This window comes from Penicillium hispanicum (assembly GCF_028827665.1).
Source record: "Penicillium hispanicum strain IBT 35686 chromosome Unknown utg000008l_segment0_segment0, whole genome shotgun sequence".
NCBI classification, from domain to species: Eukaryota; Fungi; Ascomycota; class Eurotiomycetes; order Eurotiales; family Aspergillaceae; genus Penicillium; species Penicillium hispanicum.
In genome coordinates this window covers 2,478,458-2,503,615 of record NW_026623200.1, presented here as the reverse complement: position 1 = coordinate 2,503,615, position 25,158 = coordinate 2,478,458, and the positions used below count along the sequence as shown (strand labels likewise).

At 52.0% G+C, this 25,158-nt stretch overlaps 9 protein-coding genes across 9 annotated transcripts; 6 read left to right on the top strand and 3 right to left on the bottom strand.

Annotated features, from left to right (window-relative positions):
• Window positions 1-4: 4 nt before the first annotated feature.
• On the bottom strand, window positions 5-1,292 carry N7459_009781 (purine-nucleoside phosphorylase; the record flags this gene model as incomplete). The annotated part of the gene is made up of 7 exons (XM_056948949.1): window positions 5-49; window positions 103-382; window positions 438-640; window positions 691-755; window positions 824-903; window positions 960-1,038; window positions 1,091-1,292. 7 exons carry the CDS (start codon window positions 1,290-1,292, stop codon window positions 5-7), a joined length of 954 nt encoding a protein of 317 aa, XP_056796174.1.
• A 603-nt stretch (window positions 1,293-1,895) lies between these two features.
• N7459_009780 (uncharacterized protein) lies at window positions 1,896-4,738 on the top strand (the record flags this gene model as incomplete). Its single annotated transcript, XM_056948948.1, has 10 exons — window positions 1,896-1,946; window positions 2,001-2,101; window positions 2,180-2,224; window positions 2,294-2,718; window positions 2,771-2,911; window positions 3,538-3,734; window positions 3,795-3,875; window positions 3,945-4,060; window positions 4,109-4,227; window positions 4,290-4,738. The coding sequence occupies 10 exons, from the start codon at window positions 1,896-1,898 to the stop codon at window positions 4,736-4,738; spliced, it is 1,725 nt and encodes a 574-aa protein (XP_056796173.1).
• A 1,616-nt stretch (window positions 4,739-6,354) lies between these two features.
• Window positions 6,355-7,979, top strand: N7459_009779 (pepsin-like aspartic protease; the record flags this gene model as incomplete). The annotated part of the gene is made up of 3 exons (XM_056948947.1): window positions 6,355-6,546; window positions 6,632-6,950; window positions 7,042-7,979. 3 exons carry the CDS (start codon window positions 6,355-6,357, stop codon window positions 7,977-7,979), a joined length of 1,449 nt encoding a protein of 482 aa, XP_056796172.1.
• Window positions 7,980-8,399: 420 nt separating this feature from the next.
• On the top strand, window positions 8,400-9,539 carry N7459_009778 (N5-glutamine methyltransferase family protein; the record flags this gene model as incomplete). The annotated part of the gene is made up of 2 exons (XM_056948946.1): window positions 8,400-8,704; window positions 8,759-9,539. The coding sequence occupies 2 exons, from the start codon at window positions 8,400-8,402 to the stop codon at window positions 9,537-9,539; spliced, it is 1,086 nt and encodes a 361-aa protein (XP_056796171.1).
• Window positions 9,540-11,839: 2,300 nt separating this feature from the next.
• N7459_009777 (sterol desaturase family protein) lies at window positions 11,840-12,953 on the bottom strand (the record flags this gene model as incomplete). Its single annotated transcript, XM_056948945.1, has 2 exons — window positions 11,840-12,623; window positions 12,685-12,953. The coding sequence occupies 2 exons, from the start codon at window positions 12,951-12,953 to the stop codon at window positions 11,840-11,842; spliced, it is 1,053 nt and encodes a 350-aa protein (XP_056796170.1).
• Window positions 12,954-14,063: 1,110 nt separating this feature from the next.
• rcoA (uncharacterized protein) lies at window positions 14,064-16,440 on the top strand (the record flags this gene model as incomplete). The annotated part of the gene is made up of 8 exons (XM_056948944.1): window positions 14,064-14,184; window positions 14,353-14,434; window positions 14,508-14,821; window positions 14,885-15,420; window positions 15,517-15,987; window positions 16,081-16,213; window positions 16,282-16,357; window positions 16,416-16,440. 8 exons carry the CDS (start codon window positions 14,064-14,066, stop codon window positions 16,438-16,440), a joined length of 1,758 nt encoding a protein of 585 aa, XP_056796169.1.
• A 1,764-nt stretch (window positions 16,441-18,204) lies between these two features.
• On the top strand, window positions 18,205-19,661 carry N7459_009775 (C2H2-type zinc finger protein; the record flags this gene model as incomplete). Its single annotated transcript, XM_056948943.1, has 4 exons — window positions 18,205-18,879; window positions 18,936-18,989; window positions 19,049-19,222; window positions 19,299-19,661. The coding sequence occupies 4 exons, from the start codon at window positions 18,205-18,207 to the stop codon at window positions 19,659-19,661; spliced, it is 1,266 nt and encodes a 421-aa protein (XP_056796168.1).
• Window positions 19,662-20,495: 834 nt separating this feature from the next.
• Window positions 20,496-23,359, bottom strand: N7459_009774 (NCBP1 family protein; the record flags this gene model as incomplete). Its single annotated transcript, XM_056948942.1, has 7 exons — window positions 20,496-21,373; window positions 21,431-21,612; window positions 21,667-22,562; window positions 22,617-22,884; window positions 22,953-23,059; window positions 23,142-23,236; window positions 23,290-23,359. The coding sequence occupies 7 exons, from the start codon at window positions 23,357-23,359 to the stop codon at window positions 20,496-20,498; spliced, it is 2,496 nt and encodes an 831-aa protein (XP_056796167.1).
• Window positions 23,360-24,123: 764 nt separating this feature from the next.
• N7459_009773 (uncharacterized protein) lies at window positions 24,124-24,549 on the top strand (the record flags this gene model as incomplete). Its single annotated transcript, XM_056948941.1, has 1 exon — window positions 24,124-24,549. The coding sequence occupies one exon, from the start codon at window positions 24,124-24,126 to the stop codon at window positions 24,547-24,549; it is 426 nt and encodes a 141-aa protein (XP_056796166.1).
• Between the last annotated feature and the right edge of the window lie 609 nt (window positions 24,550-25,158).

Genomic DNA, 25,158 nt, shown 5'->3' with positions numbered 1-25,158 from the left:
AATCTTAGTTGTGACCAAAGACATTCATCAAGGCTTGCACCACCAGTTTCTGTCATCGGGTCAGTATCTGGCGTCAAGGACTTTTGACGCGGCGTACCATACCTGCATATCCAGAGCTGCGCTGCGACCTGCCTCGAGAACTTCTTCGTGTCCTGCCTTGCCTTCCTCGATCATTGCACTGAGCTCACCAGCGGCTTTGCCTTGCAATAGGTCCTCGTCCCCTCTCGGAACTGCAGCCAATACTGCATTGTTCGTGACCAAGCTCAAGGCCAACACTCGAAGGCCGCAATGTCTGGCGACCACAATTTCCGGAATGGTTGACATTCCTACAACGTCGGCCCCCAACATTCGCAGCATGCGGCTCTCGGCACGTGTTTCGTAGCTCCGCGTTGTCAGCAACCTGGAACAAGTGCACACCAAGCAGATCTTCTACTTACGTGGGACCTCCAACAAAAGCATAGACTCCCTCGTGTAGTTGCCGGACGCTCTGAGCATCGATGACTTCCTTCCATGCCTGATGGACATGACGACGGAGATTTAGGTCGTAGGCGTCCGACAGGGGTGGGAAACGGACGCCAAATTCATCTGCATTTGGTCCTCTGAGCGGATGACATCCTGCCAGGCCGGCCAGAAAGATATGCTGAAAACCGTGAGCGGTCACAATCGCGGAACTGGTCAAGGGGCTTTCACATCGTTTAACATGACAATATCTCCCACTCTATATTCGGGGTTCAGCCCTCCAGCCGCATTCGTCACTGCCAGTCATTTTCAATCATCAGTCGTCTGTGCCCGTTACACAGTCCATAGTTCTCTCAAGACTCACACACGATGGATTCGACCCCCAGTTGCTTGAATACGCGGACAGGGAACGTAACTTGCTCCATGGCATGACCCTCATAGTAGCTGTACTCTCGTGCATGAGTCCCAGAATTTCACACATGGTGACCAGTCAGACTCACTGCGCACGTCCAACCATCAAGACTGCAGGAATCTTCTGACCTAGGAGCCCGAATACTAGCTTTCCGGCATGCCCAGCCACTTTGGCGGTTAGTCGCTCTACCTCGCCATGTTTCACGGCGAGCGGGCTTACCTGTCAGACGAGGGAAGTGAGGGATAGACTCGTAGTCATATTCCGCCTTGGGTTCTGCCTGGACAGTGTGGACCAACTCATTCAATCCGGAGCCACACACAATGGCGACTTGTGGATGTTGCAAGCTTTCGGGTAGGCGATTCTTGAGAAACGAGACTGCTTCTTTGGCCCGCTCGAAGGGCGAAATAACGCTTTGAGTCATAGTTGCTGGGCTTCTCTGGGAAGTTGAATATCCAGAGACGAACCTGTAGAAGCCAGAGGTGAGGGAGAAGTGGATTCCAAGAATATTCTGATACGAGTCTCGGGCGGGCCTATTGGTTAGCGTGCGGGGGCAACAGAATACCAAACTCCGAGGGTGCAGAACTGTTGACCAGTTTCGAAGACTCGGTGGACTGTACGTAGGGACTGGGAGGCCGTCCAAGAGGCCCACCGTGTTATTCTTTGACTACGTCTGGCCTGGTGAAACCTATGATAGGCATGACCTATGGATAGTTCCATGGACTCGGTGAATCGTTGGTTTGTAGATCATGTAGCCCGGTGACCGGGCAAACCGCAGACTTGCATTTTGTTGCCAGCAGCCAGCCAAATAGATCTCGCCATTGTCGCCCAGTTTCCTGTAAACTAGGGAGACTTGCCCAGAATCGCTAGGCTCAGTGTCTCAGATTGGCATTGGGCGATTGCTAAACCGTGGTGCTCCATGGCACTGGGCCACCAGCGCCATGGAGCACCAGGCCAAGGCGGTCAGCTCGCATTTGCAACCGCCCAAAAAAAACCCGCACCAACGAGTCTCCCACCCCAATCGACTATGTTCGCAAGCACAGTGCGCTCCTTCGTCGGAGCTGGAAAGCGCTTGAATGTACGTGTGGTGCTTGGAATTGAAGGATCTTGGCATACTGACGGTGTGGAATAGGTGCCGGTGTCGATTCGCAGTTTATCATCCCAAAGTCAACCTCCATATCCGAGGCAGGAGACAGCATCCGACCATGATGCAGCACCGGCTTCTGTGACCTCGTAAGAAGAGATCTCAAGCAATACACGGTCAAATTTTTTGATTGTACGGAAAAACTGAATCAAATGCGTCTGATTTAGGTCAACGGTCGCCGATCAATCGTCCGAGTCGAGTGTCAAAGAATGGTTAGTCCAGCACATCAACCAGGGAACGATGGGAAGACGTTAAGCATGGAAGCGCTCAATTTGCATTAGGTCGGACCGTCTGGCATCTCTCGGCGAGAATACTCGGCTGCCACGAAGCGTGCAAGCCATTTATCTGCGACCACTTCGGAGGAAGGCGGAGTATGGTCTCCCCGTCTGCGATCTCCAGCTGCGATCCTACAGTGTCCAGAATGTCGAGTTCTTCGCCGATTTCGCCACCCGTGCAGCCTACTATCTCAACCTTCCTGTTTCCGGCCCCGTGCCCCTCCCGCGCATCGTCGAGCGTTGGACCGTCCCGCGAAGCAATTTCGTTCATAAGAAGAGCCAGGAAAACTTTGAGCGGATCACCCTCCGACGCTTGATCCAGATCAAGGATGGTAACGCGCAGGCCGTGCAAGCATGGCTCGCCTTTCTTCGAAAACATGCCTTCTATGGTGTCGGCATGAAGGCCAACGTCTGGGAGCATGATAGTCTCGGTAGGCAAAGCCAATCAATCGTTGGAGCAGTGTGCTAATAACCGGATGGCAGATGCTGGCAAATCGATGGATGCATCTCTTCCTGATATCAAAAAGACTCTCGGTCCGCACCTCGCACGGTTTGGCCAGCGGCAGGATAACTCGGCCAAGCGCGATATGTTTGATCTCTTGGATAATGACCGTTTTGCCGAACGTAGGAATCTCTAGGTTCATCTGCCTGTGTCATATTGTCACATGAGCTCTGCATTTTTCGAGGGAAATCTGGTTGTCATAATTTTGTACTATCGTCATCTTCGGCATTTTGATCGTTGTCAGCCCTTGTGTATTCTACCTTTTATCATATTTAAATCTCGGGATGAATGGGATTTTTGCCTCTCTATTATTGGCATATTCTCCAAAATAAACACTTCATAGCTCCACCTACCTACCTACTCTTTTGTTTATTCCCTGTTGGTCAGCTCGTGAAAAGAATCGAGAATTTATGCCCTTTATACGCTCACGTGACTTGGTGGTGTTCCGCGTGCGCGGCGGAGATGCGGGAGTGATAAAAAGAAGGGATTCGTGCTTGGGCTTGGCTGATTGTCCTTCGGCAACACTCTCGGTGCAGGTTTTCTCTTTCCGAGATGTCTGCTATCATTTACCGCCATGGAAGTGCTCCAGTTCGGTCTGTGGGCAGGCAGTTTTCCGGCATCCGTCAGGGTCTATCGGCTGGGCCATCCAGATGCCAGCGATCAATCAGCTCAACCACACCAACCCAGGAACCTATTATTTTTTCTGGCATTCAACCAACTGGGGTTCCGCATTTGGGAAACTATCTAGGAGCCCTTCGCCAGTGGGTGAAACTACAGGATGACGCGACGCCTAAGACCAAACTATTATTTTCTATCGTGGATCTCCACGCTTTGACAGTGCCTCAAGATGCAGTCCAACTGAAGAGGTGGAGGACCGAGGCGTTTGCCACATTGCTTGCCGTGGGCTTAGATCCCAAGCGATCGACGATTTTCTACCAATCTGCTGTTAGTAACGCCGCCGTCTGCTCGAAGGATTTGCAAGCGTGCCATGTTGACACCTTTTAGGTACCATCGCATACAGAACTGATGTGGATTTTGAGCACGGTCGCTTCAATGGGATATCTCTCCCGGATGACCCAGTGGAAGGTACCCTGCGCCAGGCCTTATTGTATAAGAGAGACCAGGGATGTCGACAATTGACAACTGTCCATCTAGAGCAAGCTCCAACTGCCGGAAGATACGACTCTGGAGCACTCGGAAGCTCGAGCGCAGCTGCGGCTTGGTCTATTCTCCTACCCTGTGCTTCAGGCAGCCGACATACTCGTTCACAGGTACAGTCTCCTTTCAGAATGACGGACAGGTTCGTTAATCATTTTCAGGGCTACTCATGTCCCCGTAGGCGAAGACCAAAGGCAACATCTCGAGTTTTCAAGAAATATTGCCAATAGCTTCAACCACGTTTATGGGCCCGTCTTCCCTATTCCCGAAGCAGCGATCTGTAAGACTGAATTTGGCTTCACTAGTGATACACAGCATGCGCAGCTGGCTAACTAGGTGCAGCTCCGGCAAAACGAGTGATGTCTCTCAAGGAGCCGACCTCCAAAATGTCCAAGTCTCATGTGGATGAACGGTCAAGAATCCTTTTGACCGACTCACCAGCCGACATTCGAAAAAAGGTGAAAGTAGCCCTGACCGACTCGGAGCCAATGATCACGTACGACCCAGAACGCCGGCCTGGTGTGTCCAATCTGATCGAGATCCTAAGTCATTTGGAGGAGCAGACCTGTACTGAAATCGCGGAGGAGTTTCATTCTGCAAGCCTCCGATCATTGAAGGAGCACGTTGCAGCGCGCATCACCCACCACCTGCAGGGGATCCGGGAGCGATATATCCAACTCATGGACGAACCGGGTGGTTATCTCGAATCGGTTGCCCAGTCGGGAGCCGAAGCCGCCCAGGCCAACGCGAGCTTGACCATGTACCAAGTTCGTGATGCCATGGGCCTGTGAGAAATGATGACGTCCTAGGCGGGGCGGTGTACTCGCACTTGTGTATATTATTTTATTATGTTTGGTGGTCGAGCTCTCAGGTTCTGTCTTATTTTGTTCGATTGGAACAGCAAGGAGATGTGAAGTACAGTAGGAGGTCCTGTGCATACCGGACGGCGTGGAGGTTGTCCGCATGATTCCCCGACTATGACGTTGGACCGACACGAATATTCGGCACCACGCAGGCAATTGCTGGCAACCTTTGCAGTACCATTGTTGAGGTGGGCACTGAAGCAAGGAAAATAGAACACGACGGATGACAAAAGAAAGATCGGAAGTGGAAGCACAGGTAGACGGATTTCAGATGGTTTTCTCACATGTACGCCTGATTGTGCCTTGGTCGTCAATGTATCCATGGGTAGTTTCACTTGCCTCCACAGAAGCGTGGAGAAGTGGTGCAACCATGGAACTATATGAGATAGAGGCAATGGGAACCTTCCGATCGCCGTGGAGGATGAGAATCCTAGACATCGGTGTTCGCCACACCTCGTCCTGACACGTTCGGTCCATCCCGAGATACAGTAGAGAGCTGGGCGCGGATAGAGATGGATTATGTAGATGGGTCTATCTAGACATCGACGGTAGCCATCTCCATCCCCAGGTACAGACGTATGTACAGATGTACATGTACTGTATACTTGGATGGGTGCATGTGCACATGGATGATAATGATGAAGTACAAGGAGGGGAAAGTGCCAAGCCGACTCGAAGCTTGGCTTGGGACACTAATCATCCGCCCGGTTGATCCGGCAGGGAACTAGCGAGAAATTGAGTCTTCATCTGCTCCCCCGACAACTCGTCGAATCATCAGGTCTGATGGCGCCAGATGCGACTAATCCGGAAACAGCCTGGTGCGGGTGGAGCGTCACCTATCCGCGTCATCAGCGCTGCAACATCCAACCACGTACGTTGCATACGTACCATGTTCTCGCGTTCACTCCCTCGGCACGAGTGTGAGAGTGTATCTTGATGAACCTGGTCCATACACATCGGGCAACCAGGCGAGTAGGGGGTCATGGTCTCTCGGTGTTGTATCAGCATCGTGCGGTCGGTGACGGTGACGACTGCTGGAGAGGAGAGAGAGAGGGAGGGAGAGAGAAGAGGTGTGGGGCTGTCGGCGTCAGCGCCTTACCCGGGGCCCAGTACTTACTTCTGATCAACCAATGTCAAGGGTGCTCTTTTCTACAAATGATTCGCCCAGGCAAGAATTCGATCCCGGCTTTTCTTCCTGTATGTAGGCAGAAGGTAAAGCTTTCCTGCGCTGCTCCAAGTCTCCACATCCACGACACCAGCCGCCGGCTACCGAGACTCTGAATAATCAACCCCGTTTTCTTCTCTCGATCTCTTTTCCTTTTTTTTTTTGTCGTCTTTCAATTCACCCTGATACCGCTATATCTATCTCCTCAATTCATAACCACTCGATCAGTCCAGTTTTATTGCGGGCTCTTAGCTCGTCCCCCCCCGAGTCAGAACACATCATAACTAAGAAACCCAACCCGCTGATCCTTTACATTCCGGAGAGGACGCTTGTGGGGGAAAAGGAGAAGGGGAGAAGAAGGGAAAAGAAAAGGACGGTCATGAAGTGTTCTCTGCTTCTGTTGACCACGCTGGCCCTGCCTGTGGTAGGCGGTCTGACGCTCCAGAAAAGAGACAACCCAGCTGTCGTCAACTTTGATATCCATCGCAAAGATGTTTCAGACCCAGTGGCTCGAGATCGCACAAGACGAAAGCGCGACAAGACTGTGGTGAGCCAAGCGGTGGACAATGAGGTATGTTTCCGGTCGATCCCTCTGGTGTTCAACCTTCCAAGGAACCCGTGGACGTCGGACGGTGGCTTACTCAGACCCTCCTTAGGAAACTCTTTATTATTGCAATGTCACACTGGGCACGCCCGAGCAGAGCCTGCGTCTAGTCTTGGACACCGGCAGCAGTGATCTGTGGTGCAATGCGCCCAACTCTACTCTCTGTTCGTCCCGGGGCGACCACTGTAGCTCGTCTGGCTCTTACGACTCCAGCGCGTCCTCGACATACTCCTTCGTTTCCTCCGATTTCAACATCACCTACGCCGACTCGTCGGGTGCGGCTGGTGACTATGTTACAGATACTCTTCATATTGGAAATGCCACCATCAAGAACTTCCAGTTTGGAGTGGGCTATGAATCGAGCTCTGAAGGTACGTAGGTCTCGCGTAAGTCTCGCGCGTGGCCTAGGAAGCTCTCGGTGACAACTGATGTTTGAGTTGGCTAACTTACCGGGGAGCATAGAGGGTGTGCTAGGCATTGGATACACCACAAACGAAGTTGTCCTTGATGATGGGGGCGAAACCTACAGCAATCTACCCAAGGCGATGGTGAATAAAGGATTGATCCAGTCAAGTGCCTATAGTCTGTGGTTGAACGACCTGGATGCAAACACAGGTTCAGTCCTATTCGGCGGAGTGAATTCCGCCAAGTACCACGGCTCATTGGAAACGCTGCCCATTCAGAAAGTGGATGGGGTCTACGCGGAGTTTATCATCGCGCTTACTGCGGTTGCCCTCTCCTCGTCGTCCGAAAGCAAGAACTACTCGTCTGGTTCGCTTCCAGCAGCCGTGCTGCTCGATTCGGGAAGTTCCCTCACCTATCTTCCGGATGCAATCACCGAGGACATTTTCAATGATCTGGACGTCACCTATGAGGAGTCAGAGGGAGTAGGGTACGTGCCTTGCAGCATAGCGGAGAAAAACATCAACATATCCTACACATTCTCATCACCGACCATCCATGTCAGCATTAACGAGCTGGTGTTGGACTCAGGCGGTATGAATTATCAGAATGGAGATCCCGCGTGTGTCTTTGGAATTGTCCCGGCTGGGAGCGGCACCGCCGTCCTGGGTGATACTTTCCTACGCAGTGCATATGTGGTATACGACCTGGCCAACAATGAAATCTCGCTAGCAAATACTAACTTCAACTCCTCTGCCAACGACATCCTGGAAATTGGGACAGGCGACAATGCGGTGCCGGGGGCCACTGCGGTTGCCAACCCAGTGACCACCGTGAACGCCGGTGGCTCGGCGGCCCGCATTGGTGGACCAAGTGGTGGCACTGTGCTCATCAGCCCTACCGCGTCCACGGGGAAGGCGGCTGCCTCCCGGGTGACTGGCCTGCCTAAGCATCTGGCTCTCAGTCTGGCCGGCGCTGGAGCTCTGCTGGCGCTGTGAGCGGTGGTTGATACACCTGCATCGTTTTTTTTTTGTGGGCTATTTTTGAGATACTTGCATATTCTGTTCTATATCCGGAGTTTGGATGGGAGATACCTGCTCATTTATGGTATCTGGTGTCTGTATATAGTCTATCATGTGTTATGACTTTCAAAACAAAGAACTACCTGAAAAGAGAAGCAGATTGGGATCAGAAACGAAGTGCTGTATTTGCGACAATATATGGTATGGATGTCATGGACCATCTAGGTTCTTGGAGTGCACTGCCTAAGTACCGAGCTATCTTGAGTAAGACATCACGTCGATCTCTATGCATCCATTCGTGGATTCATTCGCCCCGGACCATCGCGTGGCGGCTTCGGGTGATCGCCGCCGCGTCTGCATTGTCCACCTCGCAACGCGATTTCACCCTCCGCCGTCATGCCTCGACTTCCGACCGCTCTGCTCATCGAAGCCTACCGGGAAGACCCTCTCCTGCCTTTGATACTCAAGGAATGTCGTACGCTCGGCTCGGCTCGGAATGAACTACGGTGGCTCCGCGAACACGCGCTGCGTGACAGCCACTCGCGTTCTCAACTGCCCGCGGGATCAACGCTAGGGTGGAGGACGCGTCTTAGGTTCATGTGCCACCAACGGTCTCAAGGCATGCCCCTTCAGTACATCATTGGTGATCAACCGTTTGGTGACCTGGAGATCCTCTGCCGACGGGGTGTGTTAATCCCAAGGTTCGATATTTGTGGCGCCCAACCCAATCACAATACCTGACAGAGATTTCCCAGGCCCGAGACAGAATCGTATACATACCAGGCAGCCAGATTAGCTCGCCAATTAGCTCCGGTCCGCATAGAGGAACCCAAACCTCCGCGCCAGGCCAAGTCTCTACGAATACTTGATCTCTGCACCGGCACGGGTTGCATAGCGCTGCTTCTCCATTCTCTTCTTGCTCCGCACTTTGAGCGATTACGTATCCTAGGAGTTGATAAAAGCGCTACCGCACTAAGGCTAGCGCAAAAGAATGTCAACCACAACAGACAGTGTGGCCTGTTGGGTCGCCGGGCATCGACTGAGGTCCAATTCCACGGAGCCGATATCCTCAGACAGGGAGAAGTTGAACAGATTATCTCTCAGACTTTGTCGACAGATAAAAGATTTGATGAAACATCCCGCGGAACTTCTGAGTGTGACTTGCTGATCTCCAACCCCCCATATATTTCCGACTCGGAGTTTCGAAACGGGACCACGGCACGAAGTGTTCGACTTTTTGAGCCTCGCCACGCACTGGTCCCCCCTACTTCTCATCTCTTGCCACTCGTCGGCAGGCCGGAAGACATCTTCTTTCATCGTATTCTCAACCTCTCGCTCTGGACACGGGCCAAGATCACCGTATTGGAATGTGGGGATCTCATGCAAGCTAGACGGGTGATTGAGATGTATAATACCATGGCTTCCAGGGATGGATTTGCGGCGGAGATATGGCCCAGTTCGGAATATGATTTGGCAACCAATGGCTTCCACCCTCACGATGGATCAAGATGTGTGATTATTCGAAGGTATATATAAGAGAAGTTGGAAATATCCACGACAGACTGATTTTGTTTCTCATAATCAGCGCGTGAGCTATTCAAATATACAATGAGACATTGGACTGAAGCCTGATCAGTCTCGGGGGACTACAAAGAAAGTCATCAAGAGTTACCAAGTTCTATTATGCATTAAAGAGTGTACGAGAATAGTGGTTTTATGGCGACACTTACTACATTATATACCGGCTTCGTGGCGATACAGTGATCCCTTGTTAGTTTATACCCCCTCAATTTCGAAACCTCAGTAGATCGAACTATTTTCCAAAACAGAATTAATCTAGTTATAGAATACCATAGTTTAGAGCGCCAAGACTGGCAAAATCCCTCGAACCTCTCTACTTCGGAAGTCGAATATTGATTTCTCAAAGATATCACATAGGTAGCTACATGACTATAAATAGCTGTTGGGGAAGGGTATTGAGTGCTTTTACCTGATATGCCTGCCGCAAAAATTCCTTGGAACCCCTGTATCAGGATGAAGCCCGTATAGATTATGCGATATGTAGATATAACATGCATCCTATAATACTAATCTTTACCAAGAAACTCCCCCAAGTCCAAATATTCTTTAAGTCGGATCCTTTTGCCAGCCCGGGTCATTCGAACTTAACGGGGGTTTGCTGTAATTGAAATTGGATATTTTGCCTTACAGTTTCGGATCATTATCAATTTTAGTCACCGAGATGCCCATTAACCCACCAGAACTGGTCTGCATCTTGCAATGATACGTCCCTAGAAGGGTATATTGGCATTCGTGGGCCGATGCAATCGTTTGTATTCAGCGCGTACGGCTGTGATATCGATGAGAAACCCGGAAGACATGTCGACCCACCGTCCGTCAATTATATCCATGTAAGATCAGACTTCTCCGATCTCTCGCCGATGCCCAGAGTTGTGTTGACGAGAATAGCCCTGAAGATGAAGATGACTAGATGGGCATTAAATGCTAACACAAGCCAGCAAGTGTTAGTGTTGCTTAGAAATGCTGCCCGGGAAATGTTCCCCCACATACTGTAGTATCAAGAGGAGTTCCAGGCTCCAAGGAGCACTCGACGTCAGTGTAAACTGTGGTGATGATAGAATAGCGAATCAATACAGTTCTTCACGCCAGTAAAGCCCATCTGGCGAAGGGGTTTATGCGCCTATGAAGTGGTGCTATTGACACCACAAGGGCCCAAGAATCCATCTAGGAATTAGCAATAGAGGAGGATACGTAGTCTGTGGTATCGCACGGATAGAACCATACTGAACCGGCGCAAATAGTGGACCCCGGATCTATTTAACGAGATTTTCTGACAGCAGAGAATCACGCCAGAGCCGAATACCCAGGGAAAGCATGACTTGGAATCCTCACTGCTCAAGCTATTACTCTCCTTCTACGAAGTGAGGGACCGAGGGTATCAGAACTTGCTGCAGTGAAGAACCAACCATCAAGCTACGGGTAGCTCTTGGAATCAGGTGGGTAGCTGAGAGAACCTGCATGTCGTTCCAAGGCATCAATAGCTTTATGTACTCCGGAATGGTACAGGGCCAGTCACATATCATACTCAGTTTCTCTGTAATAAATAAACAATGAAAAACTTTTTGGGACATCGTGTCCAACGAAATAAAGCCATATAATATACATTTCTGATCTCACTCCCCAAGGGAGAAGGTTGCTGATCAGCGTCCAGAAAAAGAGAGATGGAGCACCATACCCACAGAAAGTTCCGCTCGTGGGAAGCAGTTGAGGTTTTCCAAACCGAACGAATGCCAAACCATGTTAGATATTTACGTTTACAATTTCCGATGACATGCAGAGGATGCGGTGCACCGATACCGTGGCAGAAACAGGCAGCCAGCCTATCCGACTAAAAGAGTCACTCCGACATTGCAGCAATCTGTATATAAACAGCTTTCTGCCTGACCAAGGAATACTGCTAGGAAGTTGTGAATTATCCGTCAGCAGAGAGTGACATTCGAAGTATTTTGGATGTTTTGTTATAACAGAAATGCCGTCTCGATGTCATCAGAGTGCGTTCTAATCGCCATGGTCAAGATATGTACAGAAAGTAGGCAGACCGTAAAGAGTGGCAGCCGGGTTCCTCTTTTGGAGGTATTAAACAAATAAGAGGGTTGTGCAAGTGCACAATTAATGTACTTGAAACAAGGAGGCAACTCTTGCGGATGTGTTTAAAGGCCAATGTGAAGGTAGGGAAATGAAGCCAATACACCAGAAAACCGGAGGATAGAGACCCGATGCACGCAAGGTGAGATATTCGTGGGCTCTCTCACTTTTCATAGGTTCTTCTTTTGGCCTGCCGAGTACTTGCGGTCGTCTTCACCCTCCACACTCTTGAGGATTGCCTCCATCTCCTTGGACTGGCGCTGCCACTCCTGTTCACCCATCTTGGTCTCCCGTCGGAAAAGCTCCTCATTGGGCTTGCGGTAACTGCCACCCAGGCGGTCCCACAGAGTGGTGAACTGGCCGTAGTTGTAGTTGAAGTAGAGATGATGCATGGTGTGGCAGGCAGCACCGTTCACAACGGGACTGTTGGAGACATACTCTCCGTCATGGATGAAGACCGTCCAGAGATTGATGAAGGCGAAGAGGAAGACGTAGGCCAATTTCTGCAGGGGAAAAATGAATGGGAAGACATGGTATGGTACACTCTGGGACCAGCCATCCAGGGGGTGAAAGGCGTGAGAGGCATAGGGACTCGGCATGATCCACTTGTGATGCGGCTTGTGTAGGGTCTTGTAGATGCGTGGGTGATGCAGACCACGATGGATCCAGTAGATGAAGAAATCGGTGAAGCAGATGAACAGGGGAAACTGTAGGATGCTGTAGTATGGGAAGGGCTCATCGGCGACGCTGTCGTAAAGTTTGGCGTAGCCCCGAACCTCTAGGACGAAAAATGGTGCGGTCAACAGAGCCATTGGGGGCATAGCACTCATAGCCTGCTTTATTTCGAGGGGAATCTGGTTCTTCAGGAACTTGGGATGGTTGAAAGTCGTCTTGTCCCAAATGAAAATATAAGAAAGGGTTGCAACCAAGAAGTAAACGAGAAGACCGAAGATCCTGGCCCATGCGCGTCAGTAAAAGTCGCGAAGCAGTAAAAGTCGCGGAGCGTGGCGCATACCAGGTGATGAGGAAAAAGCTGGTGAATTGACGGTAGATATTATTCCTCGGCCAGGCGCTGAGGTAGGCATATTTGGAGGGTTCCAGATGAATCAACTGAGTGGCCGGTTCGTATATGAAGGGTTCAGATGCACCGAAGAGGGCGAGGGAGCTGTTGGCCGCATTCACGAAGGCTGGAAAGGAGACCGCCGAGGATAGCGACGTAGGGAGTAGCATAGAGTAGAGGCGATCACCAATGAAGGTGTCCCACAGCTCGAGGATGATATCCATGGCGAGGCACTTACGGAAGGATCGGGGGAGGAAGAAAGGGGGGTGGGTGTTGAAAGAGGTGATGAAGTGGGCGGAAGGGGAAAGCTAGAGGGTGAACAAATAAAATGAAATTCTGCCTGCATCACACCAGCGCGGAACGGGCACAGCCGTTGCGATGCCACTCTTAATAAGCCGAACGCATAACAGTTGGGAATGACTATCAACCATGTAGGGATGGAGAGAGTTTTGGCCTGGGGACCTAGATCGGGATACTCCCCGAGTCTAATTACAGTATTCTTATTTCCCGAAGTACAGATACATGTATGTACATAGTATAGGAGTCCGTCTATCCCGGTTTCCCTTGGTTGTGAAAGAGATGGCCATATATACCGGGCAACAAGGCATCAAGGTGTCAAGGTATGTAAAGGCATCAACTGCCTCCGTACTGAGAACTGCTGAGGCTTCCTATGTCATCTAGGTATATCCAAGTCCCAACGCGGTGCCGGGTAAAGAAAGCTCTTTTCGCCAGACGATCTGGACTCTGGAACCCCCAGCCAACGAACGACCACTTCAACACGACACCTTAAATCTTCTTCCTTTAAAGCGCCTTTTTTTTTCGCGGCAAAAATTGGTAAGTGTCTTGGGTATAGGCTCGGCCTAATTTCTCTTTAGCTTCCCAGCTCTTTTCTACCGCTTTCCACCCGTTTTCCTTCCCGACCGAAGCTAGAATCCACTGCTCCCTCCTCCTTGGTTCCCAAGTCCGGCGCTTCTCGCCTATTCCCTCGCTTCTCGCGCCAACGGCAGTAGCCGCCAATTCCACCCTCAACCAGCCTCTTCAACCCCCCTCTGCCTCTTTAACCCAACCGTTACCAACCCACCACCCACTACGTTTTCACGTCTCCTTCTCTTCCTCTCTCCCATCCGGTTCCATCATTGCCGTGGCTCGCTGCCTGGTGTCTCTCACCAAGCAGCATTGCCGCCCCAGTGATCGGCTGTCATCTGAGTCCCTGTTTCAGCTGCGATCCGTTGTCGCGAGCTGTCGCTGATCTGTCGTCGCCTGCCAGAAGTCATTCATCGCGCAATCCCCCTTTACAGATCCCTTGACAGCTCAATTGGAACAATCCGATCGCAATGTATAACGCTCATCGCGGGATGGTACCCGCTCCCAACAACCGCCTGACGGAGTTGCTGGACCAACTGCGCCAGGAGTTTGAGAGCCAGTCTCGGAGCACGGGTGAATTCGAGCATCAGTGTATGTGTACCTGGCCCCAGCATTTCGCCCATTCCCTTTCCGATGACTCCTCGCAATGGCATCCTGGAGCCTGTCCTTCCAAGTGTAGTGCCGTCAGTCTTTCTCTGGCTGGGCGACTCATGGGTCACGAAATTCGCTGAATTGTTCTCTAACTGACAGATCATGCAGTTACCGGGCAGCTCCAGGAAATGGAGATGATCCGCCAGAAGGTGTATCAGCTGGAGCAGACCCAGGTCAAGATGAAGCAAGAGTGTGTCGCTAACCCCGCCTTATTGGGCCATCGGTTGGCAATAGCTGTGGCTGACACTTCCTGCTTCCTGTAGCTACGAAACTGAGATCCGAATGTTGCGACATGAGCTCGAGTCGCGTGGCGTCCAAACTGTCCCCCACATCGCACCTACGGCGCATACGGGTCCCCAAGCCCAACCGCCCCAAGTGGGCCACGGGCCTAGCAACCTGTTCAGTGGTATCATGGCCAACCAAGGAGGTAGTGGTCCCGGTCTTGCCCCTCCCCCTCCCCAGGATCAGCAGCCTGTCCAGCAGACCCTTCAACAGCCTGCCTCGGTCGCCCAGTCTGGTGCGCCGCAGCCCCTGCAGAGCTCTTTTGGAGGATATCCGCCTGGTGCTGCTGTGACCGGTATGTTTGAGTGCGTTATGAGTCGTTGCCGAGTCGCTAACCCGCGGTCTTGCTTCTCCATAGGCTATGGTGGTCCTCCGCCGCCACCCACCGCATCTCCTGGCCCGGGCAAGGGACGGCGTGCTGCACCCGGCCCGGCCACTCCCCAGCAGACACATATCGCGTATCCTGATCCTCGAGCCTCACCTCAGATCCCCCGTCCCACACCCCCGACTAGCCAAGGTCTAGTCCGCACCGAGCGGCCGGGTAACATGCTGGCAAACTGGAACCCCGATGATCTTCCCTCATCGCAGAAGCGTGAGGGCACCGATTGGTATGCTGTGTTTAACCCAGAGGTACAGCGTGTGCTGGATGTCGAACTGGTGCATCACCTCAGCCACGACAGCGTGGTTTGCTGTGTGCGCTTTAGCCGCGACGGCAAGTATCTTGCAACAGGCTGCAACCGCTCTGCGCAGATCTTTGATGTCAACACTGGCCAGAATGTGGCGACGCTGCAAGATGAGAATGTTGACAAGGACGGCGATCTGTACATCCGAAGTGTCTGCTTCAGTCCGGATGGAAAGTATCTAGCGACCGGTGCGGAGGACAAGCAAATTCGGGTAAGCTAGGCCCTGGGTCTATTTCCTCGCCACAAAAAAAGGGGCGGGCGAGGAAGACATGGAACGAGACTGACGATTTCATGACACGGTATCTAGGTTTGGGATATTGCGTCACGCACCATCAAGAACATCTTCACCGGCCACGAGCAGGACATTTACTCCTTGGACTTTGCCGGAAACGGCCGCTACATTGCCTCGGGCAGCGGCGACAAGACTGTGCGCCTCTGGGACATTCTCGATGGCAAGCTGGTCTACACCCTAAGTATTGAGGATGGTGTCACCACTGTGGCTATGTCGCCAGATGGTCACTACGTCGCGGCCGGTTCTTTGGACAAGAGCGTTCGTGTGTGGGACACTACGACTGGATATCTAGTGGAGCGACTGGAGAACCCCGACGGACACAAGGATAGCGTGTACTCAGTTGCCTTTGCGCCCAATGGCCGCGACCTGGTCAGTGGTAGTCTTGATAAGACTATCAAGCTGTGGGAGCTCACTGTTCCGCGGGGCATGCACCCACACAGCGGCGTCAAGGGCGGCAAATGCGTTCGGACTTTTGAGGGCCACAAGGTTCGTTGATACCAACTCCTCCCCACCCGCAGCAGGCCGGAGCTCTCCGCCGTTGGGCCATCCACCGATTCTAACCTTCTTTTCTCGTACCAGGACTTTGTGCTCAGTGTGTGCCTGACACCCGATGGCCAGTGGGTGATGAGTGGTTCGAAGGACCGCGGGGTGCAGTTCTGGGATCCGGTCACTGGTAATGCTCAGATGATGCTTCAGGGCCACAAAAACTCCGGTGAGTCTCCGACGCTGGGTATCTGATTACCTTTTTGCCTGTCTAATCCTTTAAATCTCCGCGGACAGTCATCTCGGTCGCTCCCGCCCCGACCGGCAATCTGTTCGCAACCGGCAGTGGGGACATGCGTGCACGGATCTGGAGGTGAGCCATCTGTCTCCTTTTCGAATATTGGTCTCAAACAAGCTGATCTCTCTTCTAGGTACTCGACGTACACTGGACGGTAAAAGGTATCGGGGATGCCTTGGCGCAACGTGACTTTTTCTTTCTCTTTGCTTGGATTCTTGCGCAGCCGGGTTGGGCTTCTCTTTTTCTTTTCTTTACTTCCCCATTCCCTGTTTCTCTTCTTTTCTGTTTTTTTTTCCCCGAGTGTGTCGGTTCATCTTCCCATTTCTCAATTTTGTTTCTTGACGTAACGCACTCGCAAACAAAATGCAAATGTCCATATACAAAAAAATATACTGCGGACTCCCAAAGTAGCATCGGGGAGCAAAGGGGGGGAAGGCATAACGGACCCAGCAAAGCCACCCCTGTCCGTCCGAATCGCCACAGAGCCTCGGGCAGTCTCCCGCCGACGTGGACGTGGGTGTGGATGTAGGCGTGGGCGTGGGGTGGGACAGGAGCGTGAGCTGTCGACTTTCGGGGCGATCAGTATGGGGGAAAAGCTGGGACCAGCCCATTGGGCACGCACCCAAAGGGCCACTGGGAGAAACTGGCACAGGTCGAACGGAACCTTTTCAAACCCATCCAGGCAGGAGTTCGTGAACTCCGATTTCCCCCTGCAGGAACTCTTGGGGCGCAAGACACGCAGGGGTGAGATGTGATGGTTTGCTATGGTCGCGTCCCACAAGGCTTTCCCACGGGCTCAGTCGGCGATGATCGCCGGGCCAGGATCTGGGAGCTGAAACCGATCGGGATCACGCTGGGAATTTCCAGGGCCATAGGCGGCTAGCTGGGATATTCGCTGGACGGAGATCGGACGCTATTGGCGACTATCGGGCGGGCGCATCCAGCGCTGTCCCAATGAGCATCGGCTTACTCGACCTGGCGACTGCAGATCCTTGGTCCACTTCGAAAGCCCGAAGGCCCGGCCCGCCCTCGAGGATGCAATGGGAATTTCTTTTTTGCTTTGTCGGGGTTGAAGGAACGTGTAGAGAAGACAGGTGAGGCAGGCAAGAAATGGAGGCAAGAAACATCGAGCGCAGAGGAAGCAGAGAGAGAGAGAGAGAGAGAGAGAGAGAGAGAGGGGTGTGAGAGAGGGAAGAAACGAGAGGAGAAAGCAGACTGGAGGGAGGATCACGCAGCTCGTGTTCTCGCTCTCCGAGACTCCACCCTCCCTCTCGCTTTCCTCACCCTCGAGAGATTCAGGTCGCCAGTCGCGGCTGTGAGTATTCTTGTGCAACTCTCACCGAGATTCCCTTCACCCCCTCTTTCTTACTCCATTTCCTTTCCAAAAATGCCGCTAGTGCCGGGGGAGGCCTTTGGCACCCCCCGCCGTGGTACAGTGTCAGAAATGATGCGTCCACGATGCGGTTTTCAGGTCGCCTCATCCCTGATCGCCCATGCACGTCCAGCCTCAAACTACACTCTTGTCCATGCGAATGTCATACAAGCCCTAGTCAATGGCGCCGGGTGATCACCACTAGTCGTCAATCATATCTTCAGGGCATCACCTGCAGGTGCTTCTCGTTCCCTCGTTTTCCACCTATATAGATCGGCCCCTGGCCCTAGCACCGATTCCACTCCGGCCGGTCTGTTTGTCTATTCCTACAATTCGTGTTGCCCTCCCAAAAGCAACTCGTTCCTCGGACGAAACCCAAATATTCTTTGACACTCGAGGAAGAGCCAAGCAAGACAAAGGGCAAAAAAAAGGTTCCAGAAGAACCGGCAGAAAACAAAAGATAGGCGCGGGGAGAAAGTACCGGCGCGGGCATCTCGGGATACAAAGCAACAAGGCAAACCTTGACGCCAAAGAAGAGGAGACAAGAAAGATGGAGACCGCCGAGCCGGTGTCTTACGAGTTCCCTGGTCATGCTGTGGGTGCCTTTGCCCACCGGCGGGCTATAGACTCGCCCATGTTTCCCTACTACGCGCACCCGACTACTGCGCCATACTCGCTGCCCTACCAGACCCCAACGTCTGGCCCGTATAGCTTTGGCTCCCTAAGTCAGCCCTCGCATCCATACGGACCGTACTTTGTGGCTAGCCAGCCTTCGACGAGCTCCCCAGTGCGCCTGACAGGGGAACAGCCCCTGCAATCTTTGCCTGAAATTCGACCGGCGAAGAATGCCATCAGTCAAGTGAGCAAGAAAGATGGTGCCCGCACGCCCTCAGGGGGTCTGGCAGGATCTGGATTTCGAGAGAAGAAACAGGGCTCTGACATCGAGTTTTCGACCGAAGTGGATGTCCTCATGAAGGCCATACAAGCCAAACCAGGCTCGCCACCCATGCAGCAGTCACTGCCTCCCTTTCAGCACCTCGCCTCGCCAGGCTATCTAAGCCACCCGATGTCCCCACCACGCTGCTTGTTGACCAACGAAGGGCAGCTATCTCGCTCTGGCAAGAAGCGCAAGTATACATGCACACTGCCTAATTGCGGTAAGAGCTTCGCGCAGAAGACGCATTTAGATATCCACATGCGTGCACACACGGGGGACAAACCTTTTGTAAGTACCTAAATTCGACACAGAGTGCTTGGAAACAGTCACTGATAGCGGGCTAGATCTGCAAGGAGCCTTCATGTGGGCAGCGATTCTCTCAGCTAGGCAACCTGAAGGTGAGAACGATTTGAATCCCTCCCATGCGACTAGGTCGAGCCGAGCTCACACAGCCTAGACTCACGAGCGCCGTCATACGGGTGAGAAGCCGTACTCCTGTGACATCTGTCACAAACGATTCGCTCAACGCGGCAATGTTCGTGCCCACAAGACCACTCATCTACACAACAAGCCATTTACTTGCTTGCTTGATGAGTGCGGGAAGAAATTCACCCAACTGGGCAATCTGAAGGTAAGGACGAGAGTCCATGGCAACCACAAATCCATTCTTGGCCTTATCATCTAATAATAACCACCTTACGGTCTAGTCCCACCAGAACAAATTCCACGCAGCAACCCTTCGTTCATTAACAATACGCTTCTCTCAAATAGGTGATCATGGGCCCGTTAACCCACAAGACCGAGAGCTTTGGGAGTACTTTGCCCGTTTATACAAGAATAGCAACAAAGGCATCAAAGGCCGAGGCAAGGACCGAAGGATCTCAATGACCAAACGGTCTTCAGGAGCGGCAGGTGATCCCATGAATCGGATGCCGTCCCTAGAGTCAGAGGAGGACTCAGCTCAGATTCGCCGGGGTAGCTATGCCGATAGCCTTTCTGTGTACACGGGCGGGTCCAGCAGTGACGGTGACGATCCCTCGCCTTATTATATAGATCGACGAGGGCCATGAAGACAGTTCCCATGGGATAGAGGTATACAGGCGGTTTATCGAGGTGACCGCATTCTCATTTGATTTCAATGGTGAAGCCCTGGCTATCATACCCATGTGTTCAGGCATGCTTTTTCACATGTTTTGAAGTTTTTGTATTGATCTCCTTCACTCTGCTGTTTCCATCTGGTCGTCCATTTACTTTTTGTCAAGATGTACATGAGGTTATGAGTATTCCCCTTTTTTCTTTGTTCTTTCCTTTGCCTCGCTCTGTATTCTAGCTGGCTTGGGGACTCCAGCAATGGGATTGTACCAAAATTTCAACGAAAAGAAAAAGTGGGCGGTCTCTCGGGAGAACTGGTGCTTTGTTTCTTTTCATATACTTGTCTTTTCTTTGTTTCCGTAGATCTCAGCGGCTACAGTGCAGCCCTCTTGCCCCCTTTTGACAGCAATGTCTATATAGTACACGCAATGCACGAGATGAAAAAGCACGGATTTAATTGACAGGAATGAAGCCTGCGGTATACATGTGCATCTCGATGATATGAGCTTTGCAGAACTAGTGGGACAAGGGCGTGAGCATGACTAAGAATTTGATTTTGCTTCTTTCAATCGGTTTCTTTTTTTTTCTCTCTCTTTTTGCGTGCATTGATCTGCGAAGGGCACAAATGCCAGAAGATTCGGTAGTGTACAGTCCGGTGTGTAGGACAGAAGATCTTGATCTTCGCCCCCACGACACCCAGAGAGAATTCATGCCGTGACACAGGATTCGAAAAGGAAAAAAGAAGGAATGCAAAGATCAGCAGCAGAAACACTCAATATGGAAACTTCGTCCAGAAGCACAGCCTCTATCATTTATTGCCCATCGGCATTTATGATGTTCACATCGCCATCTGTGGCGGTCGTCGCACCGGCGGCCTCTTCCTGCGCAGGCGCAGGCGGTGCGAGGGTTCCAACTGGAGTGGCGTTGACCAAAGCGTCATTGATGAACGCTTCCTCCACAGCGGCCTTCCTCCGGAAGACACGGAGCCAGCGGCGGCCCCATTGGCGAATGATAGCATCTTCCGGTAGATCACCGCTGCCGTCGCCGCGCTCCATCAACCCATCATTGCTGCCAGATGCAACAGAGACAATAGAGTCCTCGATGAACTTGAAGAGGGCTTGCATGTCAATGCGTTCACGGGCTAGTGTCTCGTCCAAGACGCTGAGCTGCGGCTCGTATAGGCTGGGCTGAGTGCGAGCCGCGACGATCTGGCGCATGCGGTTAGTGACCTTGCCGATGGTAGCGGAGATCATTTCAAAGACGTAGGGCTTGGCGAGGACGGTCCCGGCAGCCATCCACTCGGACAAGGCCCATTCGAGGACGGACATGGGGGTGAGGATGGTGTAGTTAAGCAGCTTATCAATAATGTTGATGGCAATTCCGGGCTGGTCCACCCAGTATTCCATCACGGAGGTGATGATCTGGCACCGGGCTTGTTGGGATGCAGGTCCGATGGCCAGCAGTCGATCCTTATTCCGTTCGATGCAGGACAGGACGTGCGAGAGTGACTTTGACCCCACATAGCAGATCGAAGTCACGAAGGCGTCTGTTGAGGGAACTCTGGGGTCCTCGACTCCCATGCCTTGGGCCTGCTCCTCAATGGTCACGACCACCGGCTGAATTTCGTCGTCACCTGCCTTCTTCCGGATAAGCTGCATGATTTCCTGTCCTTCCTTCGAGTACGGGGTCACTGTAGCAGGCGATTAGTAATGGTCGTGACACAAAGTTGTCGGGGACGTTCACTTACTCTCAGAAAGATATTTAAATTCAGGCGTATCTTTCTCTTTACCCTCCGTGATCAAGGGCAGGTAGGGCTCTGGGAGAGTACCCTTGATGCGCTGTGCGAAACTAAGTCGAATTTCTTTATCCAAAGCGCCAAGGATAAATGCCATTTTGGGGTGGACGGCAGGTAACTCGAGATCGTCAATCCTGAGACTGGTCAGAATTTACCACATTAGATGACGCGAAACATAGGTCACCTACCACTCGCTCCATTTCCATGTGAAGCCAAAGTTGCTCAGATGATGGGCAAACCAATCCAAGAACCGATTGCTCAGCTCCAGATCCATAGTCTCCAGGCTGTTATACAAGAAACGGATCGCACGGCCCAGGCTGGGGGCGATGGCGGCAGGTGCAATCTTGCAGCATTCCGTCAGAACCGAATGATAATACACGAGTTTGTGCTCAGGCGTAGGTAGTTGATACAGCTGCGAGAATACGGCATCTACCGCAACGTCCTCCGGCTTCCACGACTGCCCTTCCCCGGCAAGATCGCGCATTCGGTCAAAAGGCGTTGCACGTTTGACGAAGGTGTGGCGGGTATAGTAGCAGTCGACATCAATTAGGTACTTGGCGGTCGCAACCCGGTTGAAGTCGAGAAGGTTGATGGTGTCTACCAAAGCATCTCTCAACAGCGATGAAGTAATGTCAGAGAGCGGTGGCACGGTATCTACCTCCTGGTTGGCATATACCGAAAGATACACTTCCGGGAAGAGAGGGCGAGCACCGTTCGGGACGGGGCTCGGGACATTGATCACGGGGAAGGGGACCTTGTTTACCACCTCAAAAGGGCTTCGCTCATCAGCTTCTCCTTCCTGCACGTACTTCCACGGACGGGGAAGGCATTGTAGTTCCCAGCCTCGGTTGGCCTCGCCTTGGAGCTGGCCCTGGAGTAGACTGATCACACTGGGGCCAGCAGCCGACTTGTTCTCATCCAGACTAAAAGTGTTCACCAGATCAACGAGCGCATGCGGCGTGGACGCGATGATATCGGTTTTTTCCAGAAGGGCGGAAGCCTGCGTTTCGAAGCCGGCCGCAGAGGATGACATCACGTATGGAATGGTAAAAAGAATAATTTTGACAAGTTCTAGGCCGAGTAACTGTTTCCATCATGTCAGGGCAAAACTGTCACCATGAAATGAGAGCCCACTTACGTCTTCCGATGAGGCCGTTTGAAGATCGACTGCGCGGGCAAACAGCTCCTCCAAGAGTGAAAAAATACCGTCGCCCTCGAAGAGAGGCTGCAGCAGACCCATAAAGCGCAGGAGCAGCTTGACTGAGCGCCATGATCCCGAATCAATGTAATTTTGCAAGGCCTGGGTCGTCTTGTTCAGCATCTCCGATCCCAGTTCTGGTTTGAGATTGTGCGCGACCAAAGTTGTTACGGCGACAAAGGGGATCTTCATGGGTTGCTCCAAGACACTAAATTAGATCAGATGGTCAGCAAGTGTTCGGAGAAGGGACTAGGTAGCAAGGGTGACATCTCGTACAGGTCAAGGGAAATGTTGACAAAAGTGTCGCGTAGCTCCTCGTCGTCATAATTCTCCGCCACAGATCGCGCGATTCCCAAGATATCATCCTCAACTCTCCGAGCAGCCTAGGTATTGAAACCCATCAGTATCTAGATTGAATGGTCGTGTGGAAAGAACGCGCTCCAGGGAACGGAGACGAGGTCGTACCGATTCCGCGATAGTCAGCAGCTGCCGGCGAACCTGGACGAACAGCGGTTCTTCATATCTGCGCCTCTGAGGACGTCGATCATAGTCCTCATCGTCTGGAAGATGGCTTGTCAGCAACTTGCAGACGAAGCTTGAGCGTGTCGCTCACCTCTGTAGCGGCGCTTGCGGCCGCCGCCGCCGCCGCGGTAGCTCTGGCTCCGGCGCTCGTAGTCGGCCATTGCGATTGATTGAGAACAGGCAATGGGAAGATTAAGGATCCCAGAAAGCAAGTCGAACTGGCGTTCTGAAAGATTGGAGCTTCCTCGGGTCAATGCCAGCTCGGAATCGGGGTAAATCCGATCCGGTGCCCCCCCCCCTGCCTATACCAATTCGAACAGCTTCATGTCCTCTCAATTGTACTACATACACCAGAAGCAGCTGTCAATCTATGGAACAGAATGGTCTGTTTCGATGATAATTTATACTGTGCTTGCTAGCCTCTTTGCTTCAAGGACAGGGATTAATATGGGGTTTTCTGCTCTCTCCTGCATAAATAATTTCGTTCAGGCTAAGAAAAACTCATCTGCCGTAAATGCACCGTGGTGCTTGAAGAGTCAATCTCAGACCGACGGAGAAGCCGTAATATTGTACATCATTTTCCAAGTGTCCCCCGGATCTTTGGGCGCGAAATTCTGGCACGGGGACGGTACTACAATTTCCATCAGCCGAGAGCGTAATTGCCTTTGAGACTAGCCATTCCAATGACTCCAATTGCAGAACTCCGTGTTGTGTATATTGATCCATCGGGTCATTGGTTTGCAAAGCCGTGAAGGTCAACATTTCCTTGTCATATCACTGCTCGTTCATCCCACACGGCTTTCGAGGCCTTTGATTGGCTGTTGGAGTATCCACACGTCCGTCGCGCAGGAGGTTCTTTCTTGAGACTGACACCGCGCTGATCAACAACATTCACTCTCCTCACTCTCAAGGCCAGTCGGTTGAGATGGGGCAGCTCAAAGGAGTGGCATCTTGTCCACATCTCGCCTCATCCTTTGACCCAGAGGAGGTCAACATCTCTCCGACAGGGACTCTGGCTCCTCAAGTTGAAACCATCCGAGAGGCTCTTCTATACTTCGAAGCGTGCGTGCCAGAAACACAGCGAGAAACGTTCCAGTGGCAAGGAGAGGAGTATGAGACTACACGTCCAGGTGGCTTGCCTCAGTTGTGTGTCAGGCCCCCCGAATCGGCCTACTACCCTTCCTATGGCAACAACGCCATCGACAGCCAAGTTGGTGGAAGCAAGAAGCTGGCCATGATGGCCTCAATGCTGGGATCCGAGGCAACCCAGGCTAAATGGGACCAATTTCTGAGGTCCAACATTTTTCGAAGCTTTGAAGAAGTGTGCCCCCAGACATTTGGACCACAGTGAGTTGAGGCACACACTGCAGGGTACCTGCAACCTACACCAATTGTCTTCTCTCTAATTTCTTGCAACTTGCAGATTTGTTCTCGATAATTTCTGCCTGTAAGGTAACCCGGTGTTGTCTATGTTTTGTCCCTAATCATCACCCCTAGTGACGCATTTACTAAAAAGGTCATCTTTAGGAAACATAAAATTGCTTTCGATGCAGATATTTCTGGCCTTCCTGATGTGGTAAAAGCCGCGCAGTTGGAACCAGACTTGACCTATGGGTTTCCCATCACCACGAATACACATCTGTCAAGGATTCCACAGGGTTTCTTACAGCACAAGCCCGTTGCAAACTTTTCCCTCGATTCTCTGGAAAAGTTGTGTTCACGAGGTCTGCAGATCTCTCCAAGAGCTGGGCTATCTCAATGGAGCTGGGATGATGAAGAAGGCTTAGATCCTAGCGATCAAATCTGCTTTCCGTGGTCAATCGTTGAAATGCATTCCCACACGACAACCTGTCACTTTGAAGCTCTTCACAGTGCTATAGTAGCACTTAATATACTAGCAGACCTATACACTACATGTGGAATGCCTACAGATATGGTGCCTCCAGTGGTGTTTTTCACC